The 21,762-nt window shown below is 46.2% G+C and overlaps 1 protein-coding gene across 1 annotated transcript in view; it reads left to right on the forward strand.

Moving 5' to 3' along the window:
* The window catches only part of EEPD1 (endonuclease/exonuclease/phosphatase family domain containing 1), a 146,031-nt gene that overhangs the window by 108,093 nt on the left and 16,176 nt on the right, over window positions 1–21,762 (forward strand). The window contains exon 4 of the mRNA XM_033193579.1: window positions 19,902–20,012. Within this exon, the coding sequence (XP_033049470.1) occupies window positions 19,902–20,012 (111 nt within the window). The remainder of the gene's footprint in view (window positions 1–19,901; window positions 20,013–21,762) is intronic.

A 21,762-nucleotide genomic window follows, 5' to 3' on the forward strand; every position in this document is an offset into this window, starting at 1 on the left:
AATTCAGTGGAGAGTTCTGTCACATTGCAAACAATGCATTTGGAATGAGTAATTCCTACAGCTGATAAAATATTTTTTATTAACCTTCAGGAGGCATTGAAATGATGAGTTTAGGCCTGAACAAGATTTCAAATGTTTGGAAATGCATCCAACCTTGTTTCAGAAATTTTGCTCCATCTTTGTAGAAATTCAAAAGCGTTCACTGACATCCCTTAGAAGCATTATCCAAAACTCCCTTCTAGATCCTGGACTTGGTTTCCCCCAACCCACCAACTCTGCTGCTGCCCTGTTCTTTCCCGTGCCCTAAGGCCTGCCCCACCTAACTCTTGTCCATGAAATGCAGACTCATTTTTACATGCAGAATTAGCCTGGCATGGCGGCTCATATCCATAACTCCAGCATCTTGGGAGGGTGAGGTGCGGAGGATTACTTGACCCCAGGAGTTCGAGACCAGCCTGGGCAATGTAGTGTTAGTAATGGGGAATCCATAGGATCTACAGCAACCTCAGTTTTTGCCTTCTCAGAGGAAAAAAAAAATTTTGTCTGAGGGTCATCAGACAGAATGAGAGACCAAGGCAAGTTTTAGAGCAAGAGTGAAAGTTTATTAAAAACTTTTAGAGCAGGGGCAAAGGGAAGTAAAGTACACTTGGAAGAGGGCCGAGTGAGTGACTTGAGAGATTCAAGTGCCTGGTTTGACCTTTGTCTTAGGATTCCATATGTTGGCATGTATTCAGGGGGTTGTGTCTCGTCTCCCATGATTCTTCTTTTGGAGTGGGCTGTCCTTATGCCCAGTGGTCTGCCAGCACTTGGGAGGGGAGCATGTACAGTGTGTTTAGTGAAGGTGTACACATGCTCACTTGAGGCATTTTGCCGGTACTCGTTGAGTGTTCCTGGAGGAAGGTCATACCAGTTAAACTCTGCCATTGTGCCTCTAAGTGCACGTTCCTGAGCCCACTCACCCAGCTCCTGAGATCCTGTGGGGAAGCTGCTGATCACCAGCTTCAGGTGTTTATCTGCTGGGAGACTGCCTTTCCCTGGGGGCAGCTGTGACCAATTATTGTTTTCGGGAGACAGTTTTACAGCCACCTGACCGTCACCTGACGGTCGCCGGACAGTTGTGGTGTATGGGGTAGGGGAGGGCTCTCTCCTGTCCTGCTCAGGTCTGACTAGCTACATGCTCTAACAATAGGAGACTCTGTCTCTACAAGAAATAAAATAATAAAAAGCATTAGCTGTTCATGGTGGTGCATGCCTGTGGCACCAGCTCCTTGGGAGGCTGAGGATTGCTTGAGCCCAGGAGTTTCAAAACCAGCCTGGGCAACATGGTGACACTCCATTTATACAAAATATACAAAAATTGGCCAGGTGTGGCGGTGCACATCTGTAGTCCCAGCTACTGGGGAGGCTGAGGTGGGAGTATTGCCTGAGCCCAGAAGGTTGAGGCTGTAGTGGGCTGTGATTGCATCGCTGCACTCCAGCCTTGGTGACTGAGAAACACCCTGTCTCAAGAAAAAAAAAAAAAAAGGCAGCACCTCACATAGGAGTGACTCTGAAATTACGCGCTCTCAGTTCACCTGTCAGTGGCTTCCTCCGCAAGGAGACAGTCAAGAAATCTATCTAAGAGGCTCCGTGGAAGTACTGTTGAGTCACAGAGCAGAGCATCTTCCCAATGTGTATAGCTCTGGGGATCTTCAGGGGTTGGAAGTGTCCAGGATTAAAACAAGATCCCCAGCATGTATGATTGGAAGGGGTAAACCTGGAAGAGAAGATGTCACATTCTGGGGTTTTGCCCAAATCCCAAGATTTGCATCAGCTCCTGGGAGAGCATCAGGGCCTTTCTCCCGTGATTACAATTCATGAGACCACAGTTTTGTATTATAGCTTACCTCTAGCAGGTAAGTTCTGTCTTCCCTGCCTCCATCCACCTGCCTAAATTTCTTAGTGGGAGAATACATTGCTATGTATCGATTGTTTGTTTTGTCTCTCTTGACCCACACATTCTTGTCCCACACTTGCTTTGCACGGATACATTTGCGAGTAAGAGGGGAGGAAGTAACTAGTATTTTTATGCTTCATTTCAGGATGTGGCAGGGACATTTTTGACGGTTTCATTGCTTAATTTATTTGGAAACAGCACTAAACCAGCTTTTATTTATGAAAAAATTATATATGTTTGTGGGAGAGAGACTTTCACATGGATAAAGCTCACACCAGTTAATTGGTATTCATACTATGGCTAGAAAAGTGAAATTTCTAAAAAATTTTAAAGCAAGAAGAAAAACGAAGACATACAGAATTACAGTTTGGTCTCTCTAGTTTCATTTTGTTACAGTTCCTCATTTATATTGTTAGCAGAGTAATCCTTCGGAAACACAAGCTTGATCCTATTACTCCTTCCTTAGAGTTGCTTCAGGGGAAGCCCGCAGTGGAGTCAGAACGATAGACATGGATTTGGGTCCTGGCCTGGCCACTTACCCTGTGGGTAATCTTGAGTCTGTTACTTAACCCCTTCAGCCCTGCATTCATCCTCTGTTGAGCAAGGATGACGACACCTCCCACCCACAGAGAACCATCACATGGACCACATCGTGGCACATGTGTAAAGGGCCTGAAGCATTGGCACAGGGTGAGCATTCTAGGAAATGCAAGCTGCTGTGGTTCCAAGTCATTAATATGAAGTGTCTCTTTTTAGCCTGCAGGACACTGTCATGGCATTCATTATATGGTCCTTGCCTGGTATTTAATTTGATTTTTGTAACCCGTCTCTCCTCCTCTGTGTCCAGTTTGCTTTTGGCCCACAGTGCCCAGTATGTTGGAGGTAGCCAGAAAAGCCTGTGAAACTAGCACCAAACAGTTTGTCTATTTTTAAGAGCCTGCGGCCAAAAATTTAACAGGAAGGGAGCTGAACTAAAAGGTAGCTTGGGGATTTGGCTTTCCATTTCTCCCATTAGCACGAAAGAAAATGGAGAACCAGTGACTCTCAGGACATTCTCCAAAGTGAGAATGCTGTTTCCTGAACTGCCACCTATAGTTCTTGCTGCCCACACTGAAAAAAAAAAAAAAAAAATCTGTGTGGTTTGCCTTGAAATAAAATAGGAAACATGCAGGCTGTAAAGACTAGGATTTGACATAATGCAGATCAAAATAAAATAAGTCATGAATCAGTAGGACTTTCACCTAGGGCTTTGAAGTCTTTATTTTTATGATTATTGCCACCACAGAGCAGAGCCGGCTGCATAAACACCATTTAGAATAGCTGAAGGCTGGCATTGCATAAGAAAAATTGCAACCAGAGCAATTTCCCTGAGGGTCCATAAGTCCTAATTCTGTTTAATGTGACAATTCCTGAACAACTCTGGCTTCTTCACAGAAATATGCCTGGGAAGTTCTGGGAGCCTGTCCATCTAGAGGCCGCCTGAGAGTGAACTAGTCGTCAGTGTTTACAGACAGAGAAAATGTATCCTTGGGGTTTAAAAAAATAAGTGGGTGTTCATGTAAGAGAGTAGGAATGGGGAACTATTGTAAACTGCTGGCTTGGTCCTACTCGTAACTCATTTTCTTTGGATTTGAGTACCTACATAATTATTATTTTTTATTTTTTATTTTTTTTGAGACGGTGTCTGGCTCTGTCGCCCAGGCTGGAGTGCAGTGGCCGGATCTCAGCTCACTGCAAGCTCCGCCTCCCGGGTTTATGCCATTCTCCTGCCTCAGCCTCCGGAGTAGCTGGGACTACAGGCGCCCGCCACCTCGCCCGGCTAGTTTTTTGTATTTTTTAAGTAGAGACGGGGTTTCACCGTGTTAGCCAGGATGGTCTCCATCTCCTGACCTCGTGATCCGCCCGTCTCGGCCTCCCAAAGTGCTGGGATTACAGGCTTGAGCCACCGTGCCCGGACACCTACATAATTATTAATCCTTTCCCCTTTGTGTTGGCTGTCTCTGTCTTCCGTCTTCCTTTTCCTGGTCCCTGCCCTTTCTCTTAAACATACTCCTACTATTCAGTTTTCTTGTTGGGTGGTTTCTCGAGTTAGGAAACCATCTCTCTCCTGTGTCTGTCTTACACATTCTTTCAGCCTGTAAACTTGAAAATATCAAAGAGGAAGAAAACTCTAGAAAGGGAGAGCAGTGGTTGGGTAAATCAACATGGTTTGTTTGAGGAAACAAGTTATCATCTTGCAAACCTGGGGCAGATCCCTTTTTGCTTACAAGCTCAATGTTGTAACAGGCATGGCTGGCATTTCCTGCCAAATTTGGGGTTCAGCATTTCAGTAGGAAGTGCCAAGTGAAACTCTGCCTTCTCAGCCTTCCTTCCCGGCTGGCATGCATCTCAGGCGATGTAAACCTTAGAATCTATGGAAAGGCATGTCTAGTGCAAATCATGGTGTGGCCATCCCAGTGTTTCTGCTCTCACTTGGGGTTTGCCACACTGCCTGTAACTTTCCTAGACGCCCACAAAATAGCCACAAAGCCCTCCGAAAATCAGTGCTATTTTCAGACTTGCTTCCACTTAGAATAATTCATTTCAGTAATTACTCACAAATTTAGCACCTAATTTGGAAAGAAGTATTTATTTTATTTGCCCTAAAAGTGTCTTTTTTTGCACTTCAAAGAGCCAGTATTCCAAGAATTACTGGGCTGTGCATTCCTCTCCTAGGTGCTCAGTAACCATATGTGGAGAGACGTTTGAATCCTTCCAGTCTAGAGGCAGCCAGCCTCCCAGGGCAGGGCACTGAACTCCTGTCTCTCCCCTGACCCAGAGCTCCACGACAGCGGTAGCCTAGAGCAGCACCCGTTCATGCGAAATCCTCAGTGTTTGTTGAATGACGGTGTGGTTCCTCTGTATTACCCTCAACACCTAGCCCATCACTCAGGCCACATTTTAAATTATTGATGTATAATTCACATAACATAAAATTAATGATCAACCATTTTAAAGTAAACAATTAAGCGGCATTTAGGAGAGTCACATCATGTGCAACCATCACCTCTATCTAGTTCCAAGATATTTTTATCATCCAAAAAGGAAACCTCAAACCTACTAAACAGTCACTCCCCCTTCCCCTCTCGCCTCAGCCGGTGGCACCTACCAATCTGAATTCTGTCCAAAGTAAGATTTATCTACTCTGGATGTCTTGTGCAAATGGAGTCATACAATATGTGGCCTTTTGTGTCTAGCTTTTTTCACTTAGTATAATGTGTTCAGGGTTCATCTGTGTATCAGTACTTCATTGCTTTTTCACGGCTGAATAATACTTTCTTGCATGAATATACCACATTGTGTTTCTCCATTCATCTGCTGGTGGACATTTGGGTCATTTGCATCTTCGAGCTACTGGGAGTAGTTCTCCTATGAACATTCATGTACAAGTATTTGTCTGAATACGATTCTCACTTCTTTGGTGCCAAGCACATTATGTCCTAATTATCTCTGGAGTCTGCCCACTGCCGTCCTCCCAGTCAAGCTACCTCTGTTACTGCAGTACTCAGCTGGCAATTTTGTGGCCACCCTAGCCCTTCTGCAACTGGTACGGTATACCATAGCCCCACGGACTTTTCCAAATTCAGATCCCCTCTTCACGCCCTGCGGTGATCTTAGGATTGCTCAAGGGATAAGAAGCAAGCTTCTTTCAGGGTATGGGCGTCCCTGCATGGCCAGGCCTCTGCAAGCTCATCTCCCCACCCTGCCCTCTCCCTCCCAATCTGTGCCACAGCCACACTGGCCTCTCTGTCCTGCAAACTCTCCATGCTCTGTCCCATCACAGGCCCTTTGCACGTGCTGTCTGTGCTGCCTAGAATGCTCTCCCTTCCTCTTGGCCTAATTAACTCCTCTTATCCTTGAGTTCTGAGCTGAAGCATTACCTCTTCAGAGAAGCTTTCCCCAACTAAGTGAACACCAACACCAAGACCATCCTGGATAAACACAAGCTCCTGGAACCACTCCTCTGCAGTCCAGGCCCCAGCTGCAGTTGTACATGCAGGTGATTATTTGTAAGACTGTAAGCTCATGTTGGGCAAAGGACCACGTCTGTTTTACTCCCCGTGATAGCTCCAGAATTACCATGGACCAGCTGTTTGTATCCCCTGCCCCCCACCAACTTCCTATGTTCAAGTTCTAATCCCCCATGTGATGGTATTTGGAGGTAGAGTCCTTGGGAAGTCATTGGGTCATGAGGGTGCAGCCCTCATCAATGAGATGAGTACCCTTGTGAGAAGAGACATGAGATAGATGGTTCTCTGCCATGCGAGGACACAGGAAGAAGGTGACCATCTGCAGACTGGGAAGTGAGCCCTCACCAGGAATGGAATCATGGGAACCTTGGTCTTGGACCTCCAGCCTTCAGAACTGTGCGAAATAAATATTTGTTGTTTGAGTTACCCAGTCTATGGTATTTCTTGTAGCAGCCCTGAACTGACTAAGAACCTAGCCCAGGATGGCCCCGTTTGGTACTTACTGTTTTGTTGTTGTTGTTGTTTTTGAGATGGAACCTTTGCTCTGTCACCCAGGCTGGACTGCAGTGGCATGATCTCGGCTCACTGCAACCTCCGCCTCCCGGGTTCAGGAGATTCTCTTGCCTCAGCCTCCCAAGTAGCTGAGATGATAGGCACCCACGACTGTGCCTGTAATCCCTAGGCTAATTTTTGTATTTTTAGTAGAGATGGGGTTTTACCATGTTGGCCAGGCTGTTCTTGATCTCCTGACCTCATGATCCACCCACTTTAGCCTCCCAAAGTGCTGGGATTACAGGCGTGAGCCACCGTACCCAGCTGCTTGCTAAGGTTTTGTTGAATGATCAGATGAGTCCATTCTCCTCACCAGATAATATTACCAACCATAGCTTCCCATCCCTCTATCCATGCCAGCAGTGCTTTATTTTGGGGAGCTCTGCCTCCCAGTATACAATGCTGGCTCCTGGCCCCAACCATGATTCTTGCCTCCTTCCTCTGCTGGTGTGTTTCAGAAATTGTGCTGCCAGGTGTGGAACGTTGAAGGGGGATCTCTCTCTCTCTAGTCTAGGCCTGAGGGAGCAGCCCAGTACATCTAACAACCAGGAGATCACATACAGAGACTTGCTGGGTGCCAGGCCTGTGCTGCCTGCTTTAGAAATAGCAAATACGTGAGGCAGCAATGATTCTTTGCCCCTTGTTACAGATGGTGAAACAGAGGCACAGAATACATGAGTCATTTGTCCAAAGTCAGAACTCTTGGTAAGTGGTAGATCCAAAGTTTAAATCCAGGCAGCCTTTCTCTAGAGTCTGTGTTTTTTTTTGAGACGGAGTCTCGCTCTGTCGCCCAGGCTGGAGTGCAGTGGCCGGATCTCAGCTCGCTGCAAGCTCCGCCTCCCAGGTTCACGCCATTCTCCTGCCTCAGCCTCCCGAGTAGCCGGGACTACAGGCGCCCGCCACCTCACCCGGCTAGTTTTTTTTTGGTATTTTTTAGTAGAGACGGGGTTTCACCATGTTAGCCAGGATGGTCTCAATCTCCTGACCTTGTGATCCGCCCGTCTTGGCCTCCCAAAGTGCTGGGATTACAGGCTTGAGCCACCGCGCCCGGCCTAGAGTCTGTGTTCTTAACCTTACTGTTAAATAATGAGTGGACTTAAGCATTCAGGACGTGGAAGAACTCTCCTCATAGAGGAGAAATCTGAGTGATGGCAGTAGTGTTTCCTGCTGGAGTCTGCATGGGTTTGTTTAAAGCACTGGAGTGGGCAGAAGATATTCCCACCAAGTTCTGGCTTGGCATTCCCATGGCCATTTTAAACACACAGATAACCAAGCTACTCAACTTATTTGGGCTTCATGCACTCCTGAAGGTCCTAACAAATACAGGTTGATGTCAAGACAAATTATCTAAAGAATCACTTTGTTATAAATAAAGCTAGAGGGAAAAAGTTAAGGTGAGGACTATTTGTCTTCAGATGTAAAAAACTAAGCTATTTATGAAGACTCTTGTCTTGTGTCAGTCAGCAATTTAAAAAGGCAAGAGTCAAGCCAGGTATGGTGGCTCACACCTGGTCCCAGCTACTTAGGAAGCTAAGGCGGGAGGATGGCTTGAGCCCAGAAGTTGGAGTCTAGCCTGGGCAACATAGCAAGACACCCCGTCTGTAAAAAACTAAAGAGTCATATCCTTTCTGATCATATGTTTTGGGGGGTTAATGTCTTTGGTCATTCATTCCCTAGGCCCCTGTGCTACCATCTGTTTATCACAGGCAGGTATATTAAAACAAAGCAGCCTGGGCGCAGTGGCTCATGCCTGGAATCCCAGTACTTCAGGAGGCCCATGCAGAAGGATTGCCTGAACCCAGGAGTTCAAGAGTAGCCTGGGCAATGTAGTGAGATCCCATCTCTATTCTAATTTAAAATTTAAAAAAATAAAGCAAAACCCAGCAACAAAAACCTACTGATTTACTTTTGGAAACAAAGATATTGTCATTTGAAATTCTTACCCTGGATTCTTTTCTAAACATATAGATAAAAATCATTTCGAGCATGAGAGGGCATGGTGTGTGAAGTTTTATTGCTACCTTGCTAGGTGATTTTAGGATGTTTCATATTGATTAGAAATGAACTTCAAAAAGGCAGAAATTTCCTCCAGCCAATGAAAGCTTCGCCACCAAGGAGATGGCACACTGAACAACAGCAGGTTAGATGGCCCAGGAAGGACATGATTTTAAAAGAGCTTATAACGTCGCACAGTATAAGTGGGAAAAGCAGAATGTGTGTGTGTGTGTGTGTATGTGTGTGTATACAGACAGATAAGATATATTGATAAAATGCACAGGAAACAGCCTAGAAGGAATTCCACCAAAAATATTAGCAGTAGTGGTCTTTGTACAGTGGTAATATACTTAATTTTTTCTGACTCTCTATTTTATAAATTATCCCACACTTGTATTTATTTATAGCAGGACATAAGCCTTTATTTATTTACTGTACTTTAAGTTCTGGGATACATGTGCAGAACGTGCAGGTTTGTTACATAGGTATACATGTGCCATGGTGGTTTGCTGCACCCATCAACCCATCATCTACATTAGGTATTTTTTCTAATGCTATCCCTCTCTAGCCCCCCACCCCTGACAGGCCCTGGTGTGTGATGTTCCCCTCCCTGTGTCCATGTGTTCTCATTGTTCAACTCCCACTTATGAGTGAGAACATGTGGTGTTTGGTTTTCTGTTCCTGTATTGGTCTGCTGAGAATGATGGTTTCCAGCTTCATCCATGTCCCTGCAAAGGACATGAACTCATCCTTTTTTATGGTTGCATAGTATTCCATGGTGCATATGTGCCACATTTTCTTTATCCAGTCTATCATTGATGGGCATTTGGGTTGGTTCCAAGTCTTTGCTATTGTAAATAGGGCTGCAGTAAAGATGCATGTGCATGTATCTTTATAGTAGAATGATGTATAATCCTTTGGGTATATACCCAGTAATGGGATTGCTGGGTCAAATGGTATTTCTAGTTCTAGATCCTTGAGGAATCGCCACACTGTCTTCCACAATGGTTGAACTAATTTATACTTCCACCAAGTGTAAAAGCATTCCTGTTTCTCCACATCCTCTCTAGCAGCTATTGTTTCCTTTTTATTTATCATTATTATTTATTTATTTACTTTGAGACAGAGTCTTGCTCTGTCACCCAGGCTGGAGTACAATGGCGCAATCTCAGCTCACTGCAACCTCCGCTTCCTGGGTTCAAGCCATTCTCCTGCCTCAGCCTCTTGAGTAGTTGGGTTTATAGGTGCCCGCCACCACGCCTGGCTAATTTTTTGTATTTTCAGTAGAGACAGGGTTTCACCATGTTGGCCAACCCGGTCTCGAACTCCTGACCTCATGATCCGCCTGCCTTGCTGGGATTACAGGCGTGAGCCACCACACCCGGCCTGTTTCCTGACTTTTTAATGATCAACATTCTAACTGGCGTGAGATGGTATCTCATTGTGGTTTTGATTTGCATTTCTCTAATGACCAGTGATGATGAGCTTTTGTTCATATGTTTGTTGACTGCATAAACATCATCTTTTGAGAAGTGTCTCTTCATATCCTGTGCCCACTTTTTGATGGGATTGTTTGTTTTTTTCTTGTAAATTTGTCTAAGTTCCTTGTCGATTTTGGATATTAGCCCCTTGTCAGGTAGATTGCAAAAATTTTCTCCCATTCTGTAGGTTGCCTGTTCACTCTGATGGTAGTTTCTTTTGCTGTTCAGAAGCTCTTTAATTTAATTAGATCCCATTTGTGTATTTTGGCTTTTGTTGCCATTGCTTTTGGTGTTTTAGTCATGAAGTCTTTGCCCATGCCTATGTCCTGAATGGTATTCCTAGGTTTTCTTCTAGGGTTTTTATGGTTTTAGGTCTTACATTTAAGTCTTTAATTCATCTTGAGTTAATTTTTGTATAAGGTGTAAGGAACATAAGCCCCTATTCTATTCTATTCTATTCTATTCTGAGACAGTCTCACTCTGTCGCCCAGGCTGGAGTGCAATGGCATGATCTCAGCTCACTGCAGTCTCCACCTCCCAGGTTCAAGCGATTCTCCTGCCTCAGCCTCCCATGTAGCTGAGATTACAGATGCCTGCCACAACACTCTGCTAAGTTTTTGTATTTTTAGTAGAGACGGGGTTTCACCATGTTTGCCAGGCTGGTTTTGAACTCCTGACCTCAAGTGATTCATCTGCCTCGGCCTCCCAAAGTGTTAGGATTACAGGCATGAACCACCGCCCCCTGCCATTAATTTAAAGAAGAAAAAAGCCCATGAAATTACTATGGAAGTCTGAATTCCCACGTAGGATTAAGAGTCTTAGCATCCAAAGGCCTCTGGAGAAGTAAAGAACCTTTGGAACATCCCTAAAGGGCAGAGATGAGTGATGAAGATGACTCTGATGACGATGGCCACAGTGTGGAAGTGCAGAGTCTGTAAGGAGTGTGTTTGCACCCCTCGCAGCTCCTCCCTCCTCCTAACTTCACTTCAGTCTCCACAGACTCGCCACTGCATCTTGCTCTGTTTCATAATTGCCCTTGCAAAGGTTTTTCTATTGTTGTTTCTTTTTCTTTCCTTTTTTTTTTTTTTTTTTTTTTTTTTTGGTGCTCCCTTCGCTTCTTTGTAACCATCTGGCTCAGGAACCGTGAGGTTGGTGTCTTTGGGGCACATGGAGGGGCTAACAGAACCAGCAGTCGCTGGTGGCGGGAGAGCACGTGGGTGTGACTTCCCTTGGTTCTGTAAAAGCAGCTAATAATTAGCTGGTGGTGGGCGCTGAGGAAATGTCTCCTTGTTTGCTTTCTCCCTTCCTCTGCATGATAAGAATGTTTAAACAAGGATGCACCGTCATCCAGAATGCCTTCCTGGCCTCCATGGAAGAAGAATGGGGAAGAGCCATCCTACGAGTGGCACATTGTGACACAGGAGCAGGAAGCCCATGGCTCCTCTGACAAGGAAGGGTGGGACCTGAGCATTTAGAACAGGGCTTCCTTACAAAGCTCTGAATGCTAGGCATGTGACATGGAGTGGGCATGGCCCACCAGCCCCGGCCCCTCCTGGGAGGTGGGAGGAAAGTTGACTGATGTACTGACCTTTCTGTGAAATCTGGGTCATCAGGGCCTATGTGACCCGAGGCATCAGTGACGAAATTGACCTCAGCAGGGTGGTGGCTGTGCTGCTCCAGGGAACTCACAAGTTGGAATGCATGTGGTGCATGCACACACACACACACACACACACACACACACACACACACCCCTCACGGGTCGATTGGTTTCTGTTTTCTGAGTGGCAGTGAGTGACCCGGCCATGTTACCTTTTTGAGCCCTGGTTTCGTCGTGTGTCAAATGGGACTGTTATTCCCAACCTCCCAGGGTTGTCATGAGGACTGAATGTGACCTGTGATTAGTGCCTGCCATGTCCTTGGTACTTAGTCAATGTTGGTTCCATTTTTCTCCCCATTCCTCCCCCTGGGCTTTATTTTTAAAGAAACAGGACTCAGGAGCTAACCTTGTTATAGCTCCTTGGCCACCTGTGTCTTCTTACCATCGTTGGATTTACCCAAATTAACCTCTTGGGATTACTACCTAAGTAAATAAGAGCTTAAAAGTGAGCTCTTATTCCAGGCAGTTTAGCAAGGGGTCTTTAGGTGGGGCACACATGGTAATTATCACAGAGAAGGAGGGAGAAAGGGGTTTTAATGTTTATGAGACTCATATTTCCTCTCTCAGTTCTATGCTAGCCCTTCCCTCCTGCCTTTTCCTCCCAGAGTTCTAGAATCATGCACTTTTAGAACTAGAGGTCCTCTGGGCTGGAGTCATCTCCCCCCATCCCTTTCTTAACAGATGGGGAGACTGAGGTACAAAGATGTTCAGTGATGTGTGCAGGGTCCCAGAGCTCCTCTGTGCTCCTCTCCTTCCACTCATAAATGTGGCCCTCTGAGGAAACCTCCGAAGCCACAGGGAACAAGCCCAGTTCATTCTTTCATTATTGGAAAAGGATAATTGCTCACTGAGCCTCTAAGTGTACCCAGGGAATGGCCTGCCTCTTCTCCCTCCTTGAGTTCCTGGGCCTCTAGGAATGGATCCTAGAGGCAGTACTGTGGTGGTGTTAACTGAGGGTTCCAAGTGGCTCTGGAGCCCCAAGACACATTGCTCCCTGCCCTACCTTGGGCCTGCCCCCTCTGGGATGCATACCTGCATTTGCATTGGAGCAAAGGTAGCTATACCTCATCTTGGCTCTGCGGGAACCCATCTCTTCTCTTTTAAGGGCGTGAGCCAATGAGAAATCTTCTCTCTCATACAGATTGAGGGAGAAAGAAGGTTGAAATACTCCTTGCTCTGCTTTATGACCATGTTACATCCAGCGTGTGAGCTCCTGACTCAGCCCTAAGGAGAGCCAGGGTCTGTACAAGCCACTAAGAGCCATGAAGTCACTTGGCACTCAGTAGGCCTCAGCAGAGAAAGTGTATTTCTGCCCTGTAGGCCATGTGGTTTTTCCAAATATCAACATCTTGATATTTTAAATATCCTAGAGAAACTTTGTAGTAGGCTTCTTTGTTTTATTTAGAAGGCCAAACATGGTTAATATTTAGTTTATACTGGGACATTATTTGGCTTTTGTGTTCTCACTTTTCTCATAAAATAAATTGACTTTTATTTTTATTTTAAGTTCTGGGGTACACGTGCAGGATGTGCAGTTTGTTACATAGGTAAATGCATGCCATGGTGGTTTGCTGCACCTATCAACCCATCACCTAGGTATTAAGCCCAGCATGCATTAGCTATTTTTCCTAACGCTGTCCCTCCATTGACATTTTGTGATGACCCCAGCCATTCCTCAGTTTGAGCCCCCATGTGCTCACCCACAGATATCCTCAGGTTCGGTGGCTTCTAATATCGGTTGTTAACATCCCCATGCGCAAGCTCCTGGCGTGAGGACGCCCTTGCTTACCGTTCACATTTCTAAAAATATTGCCTCTGTCATTTGCCCTGTGTCCTATTGTATTTTAATGAAAGTTCAGTCTCCTGACCTTGCATGGCCTAAGACAAGGGCTTCTTTACTTTTATGGTAAGGATTTATCTTTTTAAGGAGAACTCACCTGTGCATCTTCATCCACCAAAATAGATTGCGTTTTCAGTGCTACCGCTGAGAACACACAGGAAATTGTTACCATGTGCAAAACTCATTGTCAAAGGGAAGTCATGTCCAGAGTCAGGAAAGCAAGTGAAACACCCACCTGGGTGTAGCAGCTTCATCTGGAAATTTGACCTAGAGGGTTCAAAATGAAAGCATGCCCTCCCCACCCATCCAGGAAGCAGGATGAGGATGGCCATTCGGAGTTTACTTTAAAATGCCTACCAGTACTATTGATATTCTGCCAGCCGCTGTGCAGGCAAGATTAGCAACACATCTTTATAAATTGCTCACAGAGAGTCCCAGGTTGCACTTTAATTTCACTGGAAGGGAAAGACGAAAGGACCTCTGAACTTGGTGGTGGCTGGACAGACCACTGAGTGGAGTTGGAGCACCTTTATTTTTATTATTATTTTAATTTATTTATTTTTGAGACAGAATATCACTCTGTCACCCAGGTTGAAGTGTAGTGGCGCAATCTCGGCTCACTGCAACCTCCACCTCCCGGGTTCAAGCCGTTCTCCTGCCTCAGCCTCCTGAGTAGCTGGGATTATAGGCACGTGCCACCATGCCCAGCTATTTTTTGTATTTTTAGTAGAGGCAGGGTTTCACCATGTTGGTCAGGCTGGTCTCGAACTCCTGACTTTGTGATACAACCGCCTCGCCCTCCCAAAGTGCTTGGATTACAGGCGTGAACCACTGCGCCTGACCCACCTTTATTATTTTTATTTCCTAGTCAGCATCAGATGAATTACGGAATATTCTTTTCAGAAAGAGCGAGGAGACAAAGTAGGAGAAAAAAAAGTCCAAAGGTCCACAAGCAACAAATCTGTTGGTTTGAGGCCTTAGAACCCTTTGCCACTGCAGAGTCAGCTGATTCAAGGCTGAACCAAGATGCAGCACAGCCCAAGGGTATAGTCAAAGTAGTCTTTCTTTTAGGACTTGGCATTTCTAAAAGCCGGCACCTTGTACATCTCGTAGACTGGAGTTTAAATATCTGACTTTCAGAGGTGTTTGAACCAGAGTGACTCCATCTTGAATAGGGGCTGGGTAACCTACTGAGGCTGAGACCTACTGAGCTGCATACCCAGGTGATTAGGCATTCTAAGTCACCGGATGAGGTAGGAGGTCAGCACAAGATACAGGTCATAAAGACCTTGCTGATAAAACAGGTTTCAGTGAAGAAGCGGCCAAAACCCACCAAAACCAAGATGGCAATGAAAGTGACCTCTGGTTGTCTTCACTGCTCGTTATACACGAATTATAATGTAGTAGTAGCATGCTAAAAGACCCAGTTTTACCCAGTTTGGTCTGATGCTGGAGAAACAGATCGAGCTCACTGGTATCTCTTATAACTGATTCTGGGAGAGAGAAACTGGGATCCCTAGGAGAGATTCCACTGGTTCATCCATTCAACAAATGCCCGTTGCATACCTACTGTGTGCCATAGTGTGACAGGCTCGGTATATTGCCTCATACGTTACCTCACAGGGTTATCTGTTAACAGCTGCAAGTCAGAGGGTTTTGAGATACAGGGTCCCGGGAGAGCCAAAATAGTATTTGTTTGTTTGGAATAATGAAAGCTGTCTTCCCAGGCACAGGAATTAAAACCAGGAGTACTAAATTGGCAGTTGTCTAGCCTTGCCTGAGCTTTTTCTCAAATTGTAGTTTAGAATTGCTTGGGGGAACTTGTTAGAAGTACCAACCTTGGCCAGAACCTCGAAGAACCAGACTCAGTCAATCCAGGATGGGGTCCACCAGTCCAAGGTTTTAAAAACAAGAACCAGATGGGGATAGGTGATGAGTTAGCCACTGGGGATTCAGAAACCCGAGAGGGTGGAGTGGCAGTAGTTGGGCTTTGCAGACCAGACTGGTCTGGGACACTTTGTGATGAACACAAACCTTCCCTCTTCCATTTTGACCTTTCTGCCCTGGTGGACTGCTTTTACATAAGAGTATTATTTCTTCCTTTTGTGGGCAAAGCAAAAAGTGTGAGAACGAGCTGCTCTACATAAAACAATTGAAGGTGGAGTTCAGATTGAGAGCTCTCAGAGGATGCTTTTGTTTTCCTTTGAAATCTTTGGGAGAAAGGAGCCAAAGATTCAGTAGAGGGGGCCAGCCCCAACCCTTTTGAATCTGCCCTGCCTCCCCTGTTCCACCTGTCGAGGCCAGGAAGTGTAGAGCAGCAGGAACCAGCCCTGGGTTCAGACCCTCCCGCTAACTGTGTAACCTTGAATTTGAACTTGAGCTTGGGCTTAACCTTTCTGTGCAGCACTGTGCTCATGAATAACTGGTAGCAGTTACCTCCTGTGGGCTGTGCCGGGAATAATAAAGACGGTGCTTGCAATGGCATCTGCCTTGGTACAGGTCAACAGGAAGGCTCTAAATCAGGATTCTCCAGCTTGAGAAGCTCGTAGCTCAGCTGGGGTCTTGAGAAAATGATGCCAATTCTGGTGCAGCAGGTCTAGGGTAGGCTTGAGAGTTTGCATTTCTGGCAGGCTTCTAAGTGAGGTTGATGTTGCTGGTCCGTGGACTGCACTTTGAGTAGCAAGGGTCTGAAAGGTGCTCACCTCCTTAGGTTTTCTGTGAATAGGTAGTGCAGATAGCTAAGTTAACAATTCTTTTTTCAGTCCTAAAAATAAAAGAAAATACTTACTCCTTCCTTAACTCTGATCATGAAAATTAGGACACAGAATGCTTGTAGCCATAAACACTTACCTCCACCGTCTCTCAAGTTATTAATTATCCCCAATAACATAAATACTGAAGAAGAAGGCAGAATGAGGGGTGATCTGCTCTGTGAGCTGAGAGAGGTTGTTAAGGACAGGGCTTCAGGCATACAGAATAAAGGTGGCCCTTAAGGGTCAGGGATTCTGCTTCCTTATGGCTCCTAGAGCTTACCGGTGAGTGAAAAGTTTTAAATACTAATAGAAAGTGAAGAAAAATGAGAATGTCTTTTCTTCATCCATGCAATCAACTTGAACCTGTCAGAGTCATCTAGAGGGGCTGTTAAAATGCAGCCTTCTAGGCCCCACCCCTGAGAGTCTTTAGTTAAGTAGGTCAGGGGTAGAGCCTGAGAATCTGCATTTTGAACAGGTTCCCAGGTGACACTGGTGCTTACACTGTGACCAGCTCAAAAGACCACCTGTGAGAGCCATGAGCATGGGAATCAGTGCTGTCAGCCTGAGCCACCTCTTCACACTTCCGACCCCTCCCATCAAAATGGTGTTGCCAGGAAGGGGTTTTCGAAGCTGGGGTGGGGTTTGGGTGTGAATGGGAGATACAACTGTCCTCAGGTATCTGAGGGTGAGGAGAGATGAGGTTTCTGGAAAAGAACGATCCTGGTGGCACCACTGCCTGCAGACAGGGAGTCACAGCACCATGGTGTGTTCTCTCTCCACCCCCATGGCTAGGCCTCTCTGATCTACCTGGTTGGCTGATCCCTTGGCGGGGAGCGGGTGGGGGGCGTTTCTTAAAAACAGAGCTTTCCAGGGTGCATCCCAGGAAATTCTGATGAGCAACCAGGTTTGGGACCTCCCTGCGTGGAGAACAGCGAGGCACCAGCTGGGCCCTGGAGAGCTGCTCTGTTTTTAATGCTTCTTAGATGCAGCACTAATGATCACTCAGCAAGCAAATGATTCCCCGGCAGGAAATGGGACCCTTTGTGAAGTACATTTCCTCGCAGGATCCCTAAAGTTGTAGTCGATAAATTCTGGCTGCATCTTCCAAAGTGTTTTATTTCCCATCCGAGGATGGCTTCCAGCCAGGAGCATCTGGCCAAGGGGACTCATCCAGGGTGAAACCCCACCCTCTCCGCCTTCCCCACTCCCTCACCCCTGTCAGCAGTGACTCTCTCCACAGCCACTCTGCTCTGGGCTTTGTTGAAAGCAGAACCCATAAAAGTCACGGTTGAGCAAATTCCAGAGAGAATGCTTCCCAGACCAACTCAGCAGCATAGAACGTATCTGTATGCAAAGAGTCAGGTTACAATGGAGGCAATTACTTTGATAATGGCCTAAGGAGAAATTCCCTCCTCCCCCTCCCCGCCCCCTGCTTTGTTTGTCATGCTGTCATGCACAGATTTGAAGACTGCAATCTTGCCTTCAGTTTTCTGATTCACCAGCAGATGCTTGAGAGCATCACTGGGTGCTGTGCTCTGTGCCAGGTAGGGGTTTATAAAGGAGACTCAGGGACAGTCCCTGCCCTGTGGAGTCCACTGCTGGAGAAAGATAGATGCTTACATGACTAACTGTAAAAGCAGCATCACTCCTAGAATAGCCCATTTCTAAAGTAGACCTCTCAGCACTCTCCCTCCCCTTGTCTGGATTCGTCTTCCCCACAGCGCGTGTCCCTGTAGAAATGACTGGCTCAGTGCTTGCTGGTGCTTCATCTTCCCTCTTACAGATAAAGCAATGTGAGGCGAAAGACCAGATCTTTGGACCCTGGCCTCTCCCAGCCGTTGGATGTGGGCTGTCCGGGGGCCATGAGAGTGGCTTTCTGCAGCAGAGGTGTTGGGAGGGTGGTGGCTGCTCACACACCGCCAGGATCTGGGGCAGAGGCTGGAGGAGGACCTGGGCAGCCACAATAGCTCTCAAACCCAAGCGTGCATCAGAATCTTCCAGTAAGTTTGTTCAGGCACAGATAGCTGGGCCCACTTCAGAGCTGCTGATCTAGTAGGTCTAGGATTTCTAGCACGTTCTCAGGTGATTCTGTGGCTACTGGTCCCTGGACCACAGTTTGAGGACCACAGAGGGGTGCATCAGCATGGCCATGACAGTGAACTTAGTGAATAGCTGCAGGATGAGTCCAGTGACGGACTTCTTAGAAGCTATGCCAGGGACCCCCAGGAGAGAAGACGGGACTCTGGAACAGGCGCCAGCAGTGGCTGGAGAACAGAAAGGAAGCACCCCAGGCACATGCGACAGTGGAATCAATGTGCTGGCGGGAGGCGAGGAAGGAGTTCAAGCAGCGGGAAGGATAGAAGTGCTTTGGGCCAAGATGGGCACTGGGTGGGGTAAGGAATAATGTGTTCCCTTTGGGACCTGTTGGTGTGAGGGGCTAAGGAGACCTCCAGGTAGAGATGTTGAGGAGGTAGTGGGAAGTGCTTTTTTTTTTTTTTTGAGATGGAGTCTCAGTCTGCCGCCCAGACTGGAGTGCAGTGGCCGGATCTCGGCTCACTGCAAGCTCCGCCTCCTGGGTTTACACCATTCTCCTGCCTCAGCCTCCCGAGTAGCTGGGACTACAGGCACCCGCCACCACGCCCAGCTAGTTTTTTTTTTTTTTTTTGTATTTTTTAGTAGAGACGGGGTTTCACCGTGTTAGCCAGGATGGTCTCGATCTCCTGACCTCATGATCCGTCCATCTCGGCCGGGAAGTGCTTTTAAAACTCAGGAAAGCAACTGGTGATGGGTACAGATGCTGGGGTCTTCTGGATAGAGGTGTAAGCTACCTCAGTAGGGCTGAATGAGAGTCCTTAAGGGGAGAGAGCGGTGATGTGCTCAGAAGGAAGCCAAGAGGCTCTCACTCGTAGGGGTGGTTAGAGAAAGAAACGAGTGGGGTGCTCCAAGGCTTGTGAAGGACAAGGAGGTGTGACCCCAAGAGAAGGGGTTGTGTTTGAGGCATGAGTTAGAGGAGCTGGTCTCCAAACTTTGAAGTGGATAGTTTTTCCACTCTTCATCCTACTATGTGCAATTTCATTTTGCCTCAGTGACAGTCACTTTACAGCCATATTGGTGCAACATGCATTAGCAAAAGAAGTGCATGCCGTGTGCATATGCGTGGGTGCTGCAGCAGCTCTCCGCAGCAAGAGGAAAGAAAGATGAGCACTATAGTGGTTCAAGTTGAAGCTGGTGGTCATTTTTTGCCCCTGTAAGCTGAGCCCTGAAGAAGAAAGTCACCATGTATCCATCTTGTTACCTCTTTGGATTTGACACTGATCCAGATCCTCCTGGGACCTTCAATCCGCTGCTTTTACAGGGATGAAAAGGATTCTGATGACTTTTTTTGAACTGTTTGGGCAGGAATGCTACAGAGAGAATCAATTTCTGTGAACTGAGAGTCCCCAGGTGATAATTTGGGGTTTCACACACAGGCAGTTTTCTTTTTAATGTGTGATGCTTGTTTAGTCGTCTGGGTCTTGCAAACCCTGGTGTTTGAAAAACAGGGATGTCGTTCAGCAGTGTCTGAATAAGGCTGATGATTCAGAATCATGCAGTGCCTGGCTTCTCAGGCCACCACCAGCCGGGACTGCTTTAGGTGTGAACCCACGCTTCTGACCTGTGCTCTGTCGTTGCAGTTCTGCACGGAGCTAAACCAGCCGACCCTGCCCAACATGCGCAAGTGGAAGGGGCCCCGGGGATGCTGGAAGGCTGTTGTTGCTGAGAAGCCCTCGAATCAGCTCCAGAAGGTACCCTCGCCTGTAAAACCTGGCCTTTCCCTTCCTTTAATTTAAACATACTTTTCCCCTAATCAAGGGCATTTAAAAATTTCCTTTGCCAATATCCTTGGTGCAATTTTGTATTTCTGCCCAATTTTTAAATCCTTGCCATTCATTTCTAAATGCCCTGGTTCTCGTTTCATGTTTAGATTGGGAATGGACTCCTGCCAAGACGGAAATGAGAGCTTAGGGTGTTGGGAGGAGAGGAGAGGAGAGGAGAAATCCTGTCCAGGGCCAAGGCAGCAAATGGGTATTTCTGTCCTTTGTCCTTCTAATCCCTTCGCCACAGTTCTGTCTTCTGCCAAGTTTGTGCAGAGCTCATTACTCGTTGACTGAAAACTTCAGATTCACCTTAGTTCACAAATGAAGTATTTGCTTCTAGTGGTAGAAATTATGCACATGATTTCAACATAGAAATGTTCTACTGAAATGTTCAGCAGATTTTGGTTTTGAATTTGCTTTCATCAGTATTGCCCATATGAGCAGGTAAGGGTAAATCTCTGTAAATACACGTTTTCCCTCATGTTATTATTCAAGGCCAGATTTATTCACCTTGCAATGCTTAACATCAGTGGGGTTTTAGATTTTTAAACAGACTCCTGATAATAACCAGGAGTTGAAAATGTATTATTATGTAGTGTTCCTATAAATGCAGATTTTTAAATCTCTAGTATACCTAACATGCTTATAGAAACATGTGATTTATACTTATATGATTAATGTTTATAATTTAGGTTCTTAAATCATAAAAGTAGGCTGGATTAAAAGTGGCCACTTTTTGACAGTAACCCCCTACTCTCTTTTTAGCTATAACTTAAAAAGGTGCATGAAATCTTCTGTCTGTGGGTTTTATGCTTGGGGGTGTAAATAGCTCCCGAAGCTGACAGTGAGTACGCATTCAGAGAAGGCTGGAGATAAAGCTGAATTTGAATGCATCTAGTTCACAGCTCTCCCTTCCAGTCCACATAGAAATAACAAGAATAATACCACCTTCCTTTTTTAATCACACTTTACATATATGTGGGTATCTGAGCTTCATGAGCCTTATATAGTCCATTCAGCACTGTATTCATTCATTCAACAAATCATTGATGAAAGGTGGCTGTGTACTAGGCATTTCGTTTCACGCCAGATACACATTGGTGAGAAAAACAGCCCCAGCTATCCATGTCTGCACATTTTTACTCTTTGCAACACACAGTGGGGATCGCAGCTGAAGCCTGACCTGGCCTGTCCCGTAGGGAGTGCGTAGCCTGTTGGAGGGCAAGACAGGTAACCCCATTCCAGGTCAGGGTGTCAAGGCCATTGGAAAACAACATGAGGTTGCAGGGAGACCCGAGTTCCATCCACCAAAACCTGTCAGCCTCAATTCCTTCATCTGTAAACTGGGAGCGATAGCCCTTTCTTAGCTCACCTATAGGGTGGCTATAGGATTTTAAAAGATACTGTGCTTTGGAATTTGTCATTAACACAGCACAGGCCAAAGCCAGGCGGGATGGGCATGAAGTGGCAGGCTGGCCGCCTGCAGTGGACTGAGAGAACTCGTGTCTGACTCTGGCTGCAGCTGAGTCCGTGTCTACCCAGTTGTTACCATGCAGTATTGTGGGCCCAACGTGGCCAAACTTCCCAGTTTCATTTTAATGGGAAATCTCCTGAATTTTAAAGATGAACAGATAATCCAAAAAATGTAAACACTATGTGAATCAAACAGAATATATCT

This window comes from Trachypithecus francoisi, unplaced genomic scaffold, assembly GCF_009764315.1.
Source record: "Trachypithecus francoisi isolate TF-2019V2 unplaced genomic scaffold, Tfra_2.0 Lachesis_group4, whole genome shotgun sequence".
NCBI lineage: Eukaryota > Metazoa > Chordata > Mammalia > Primates > Cercopithecidae > Trachypithecus > Trachypithecus francoisi.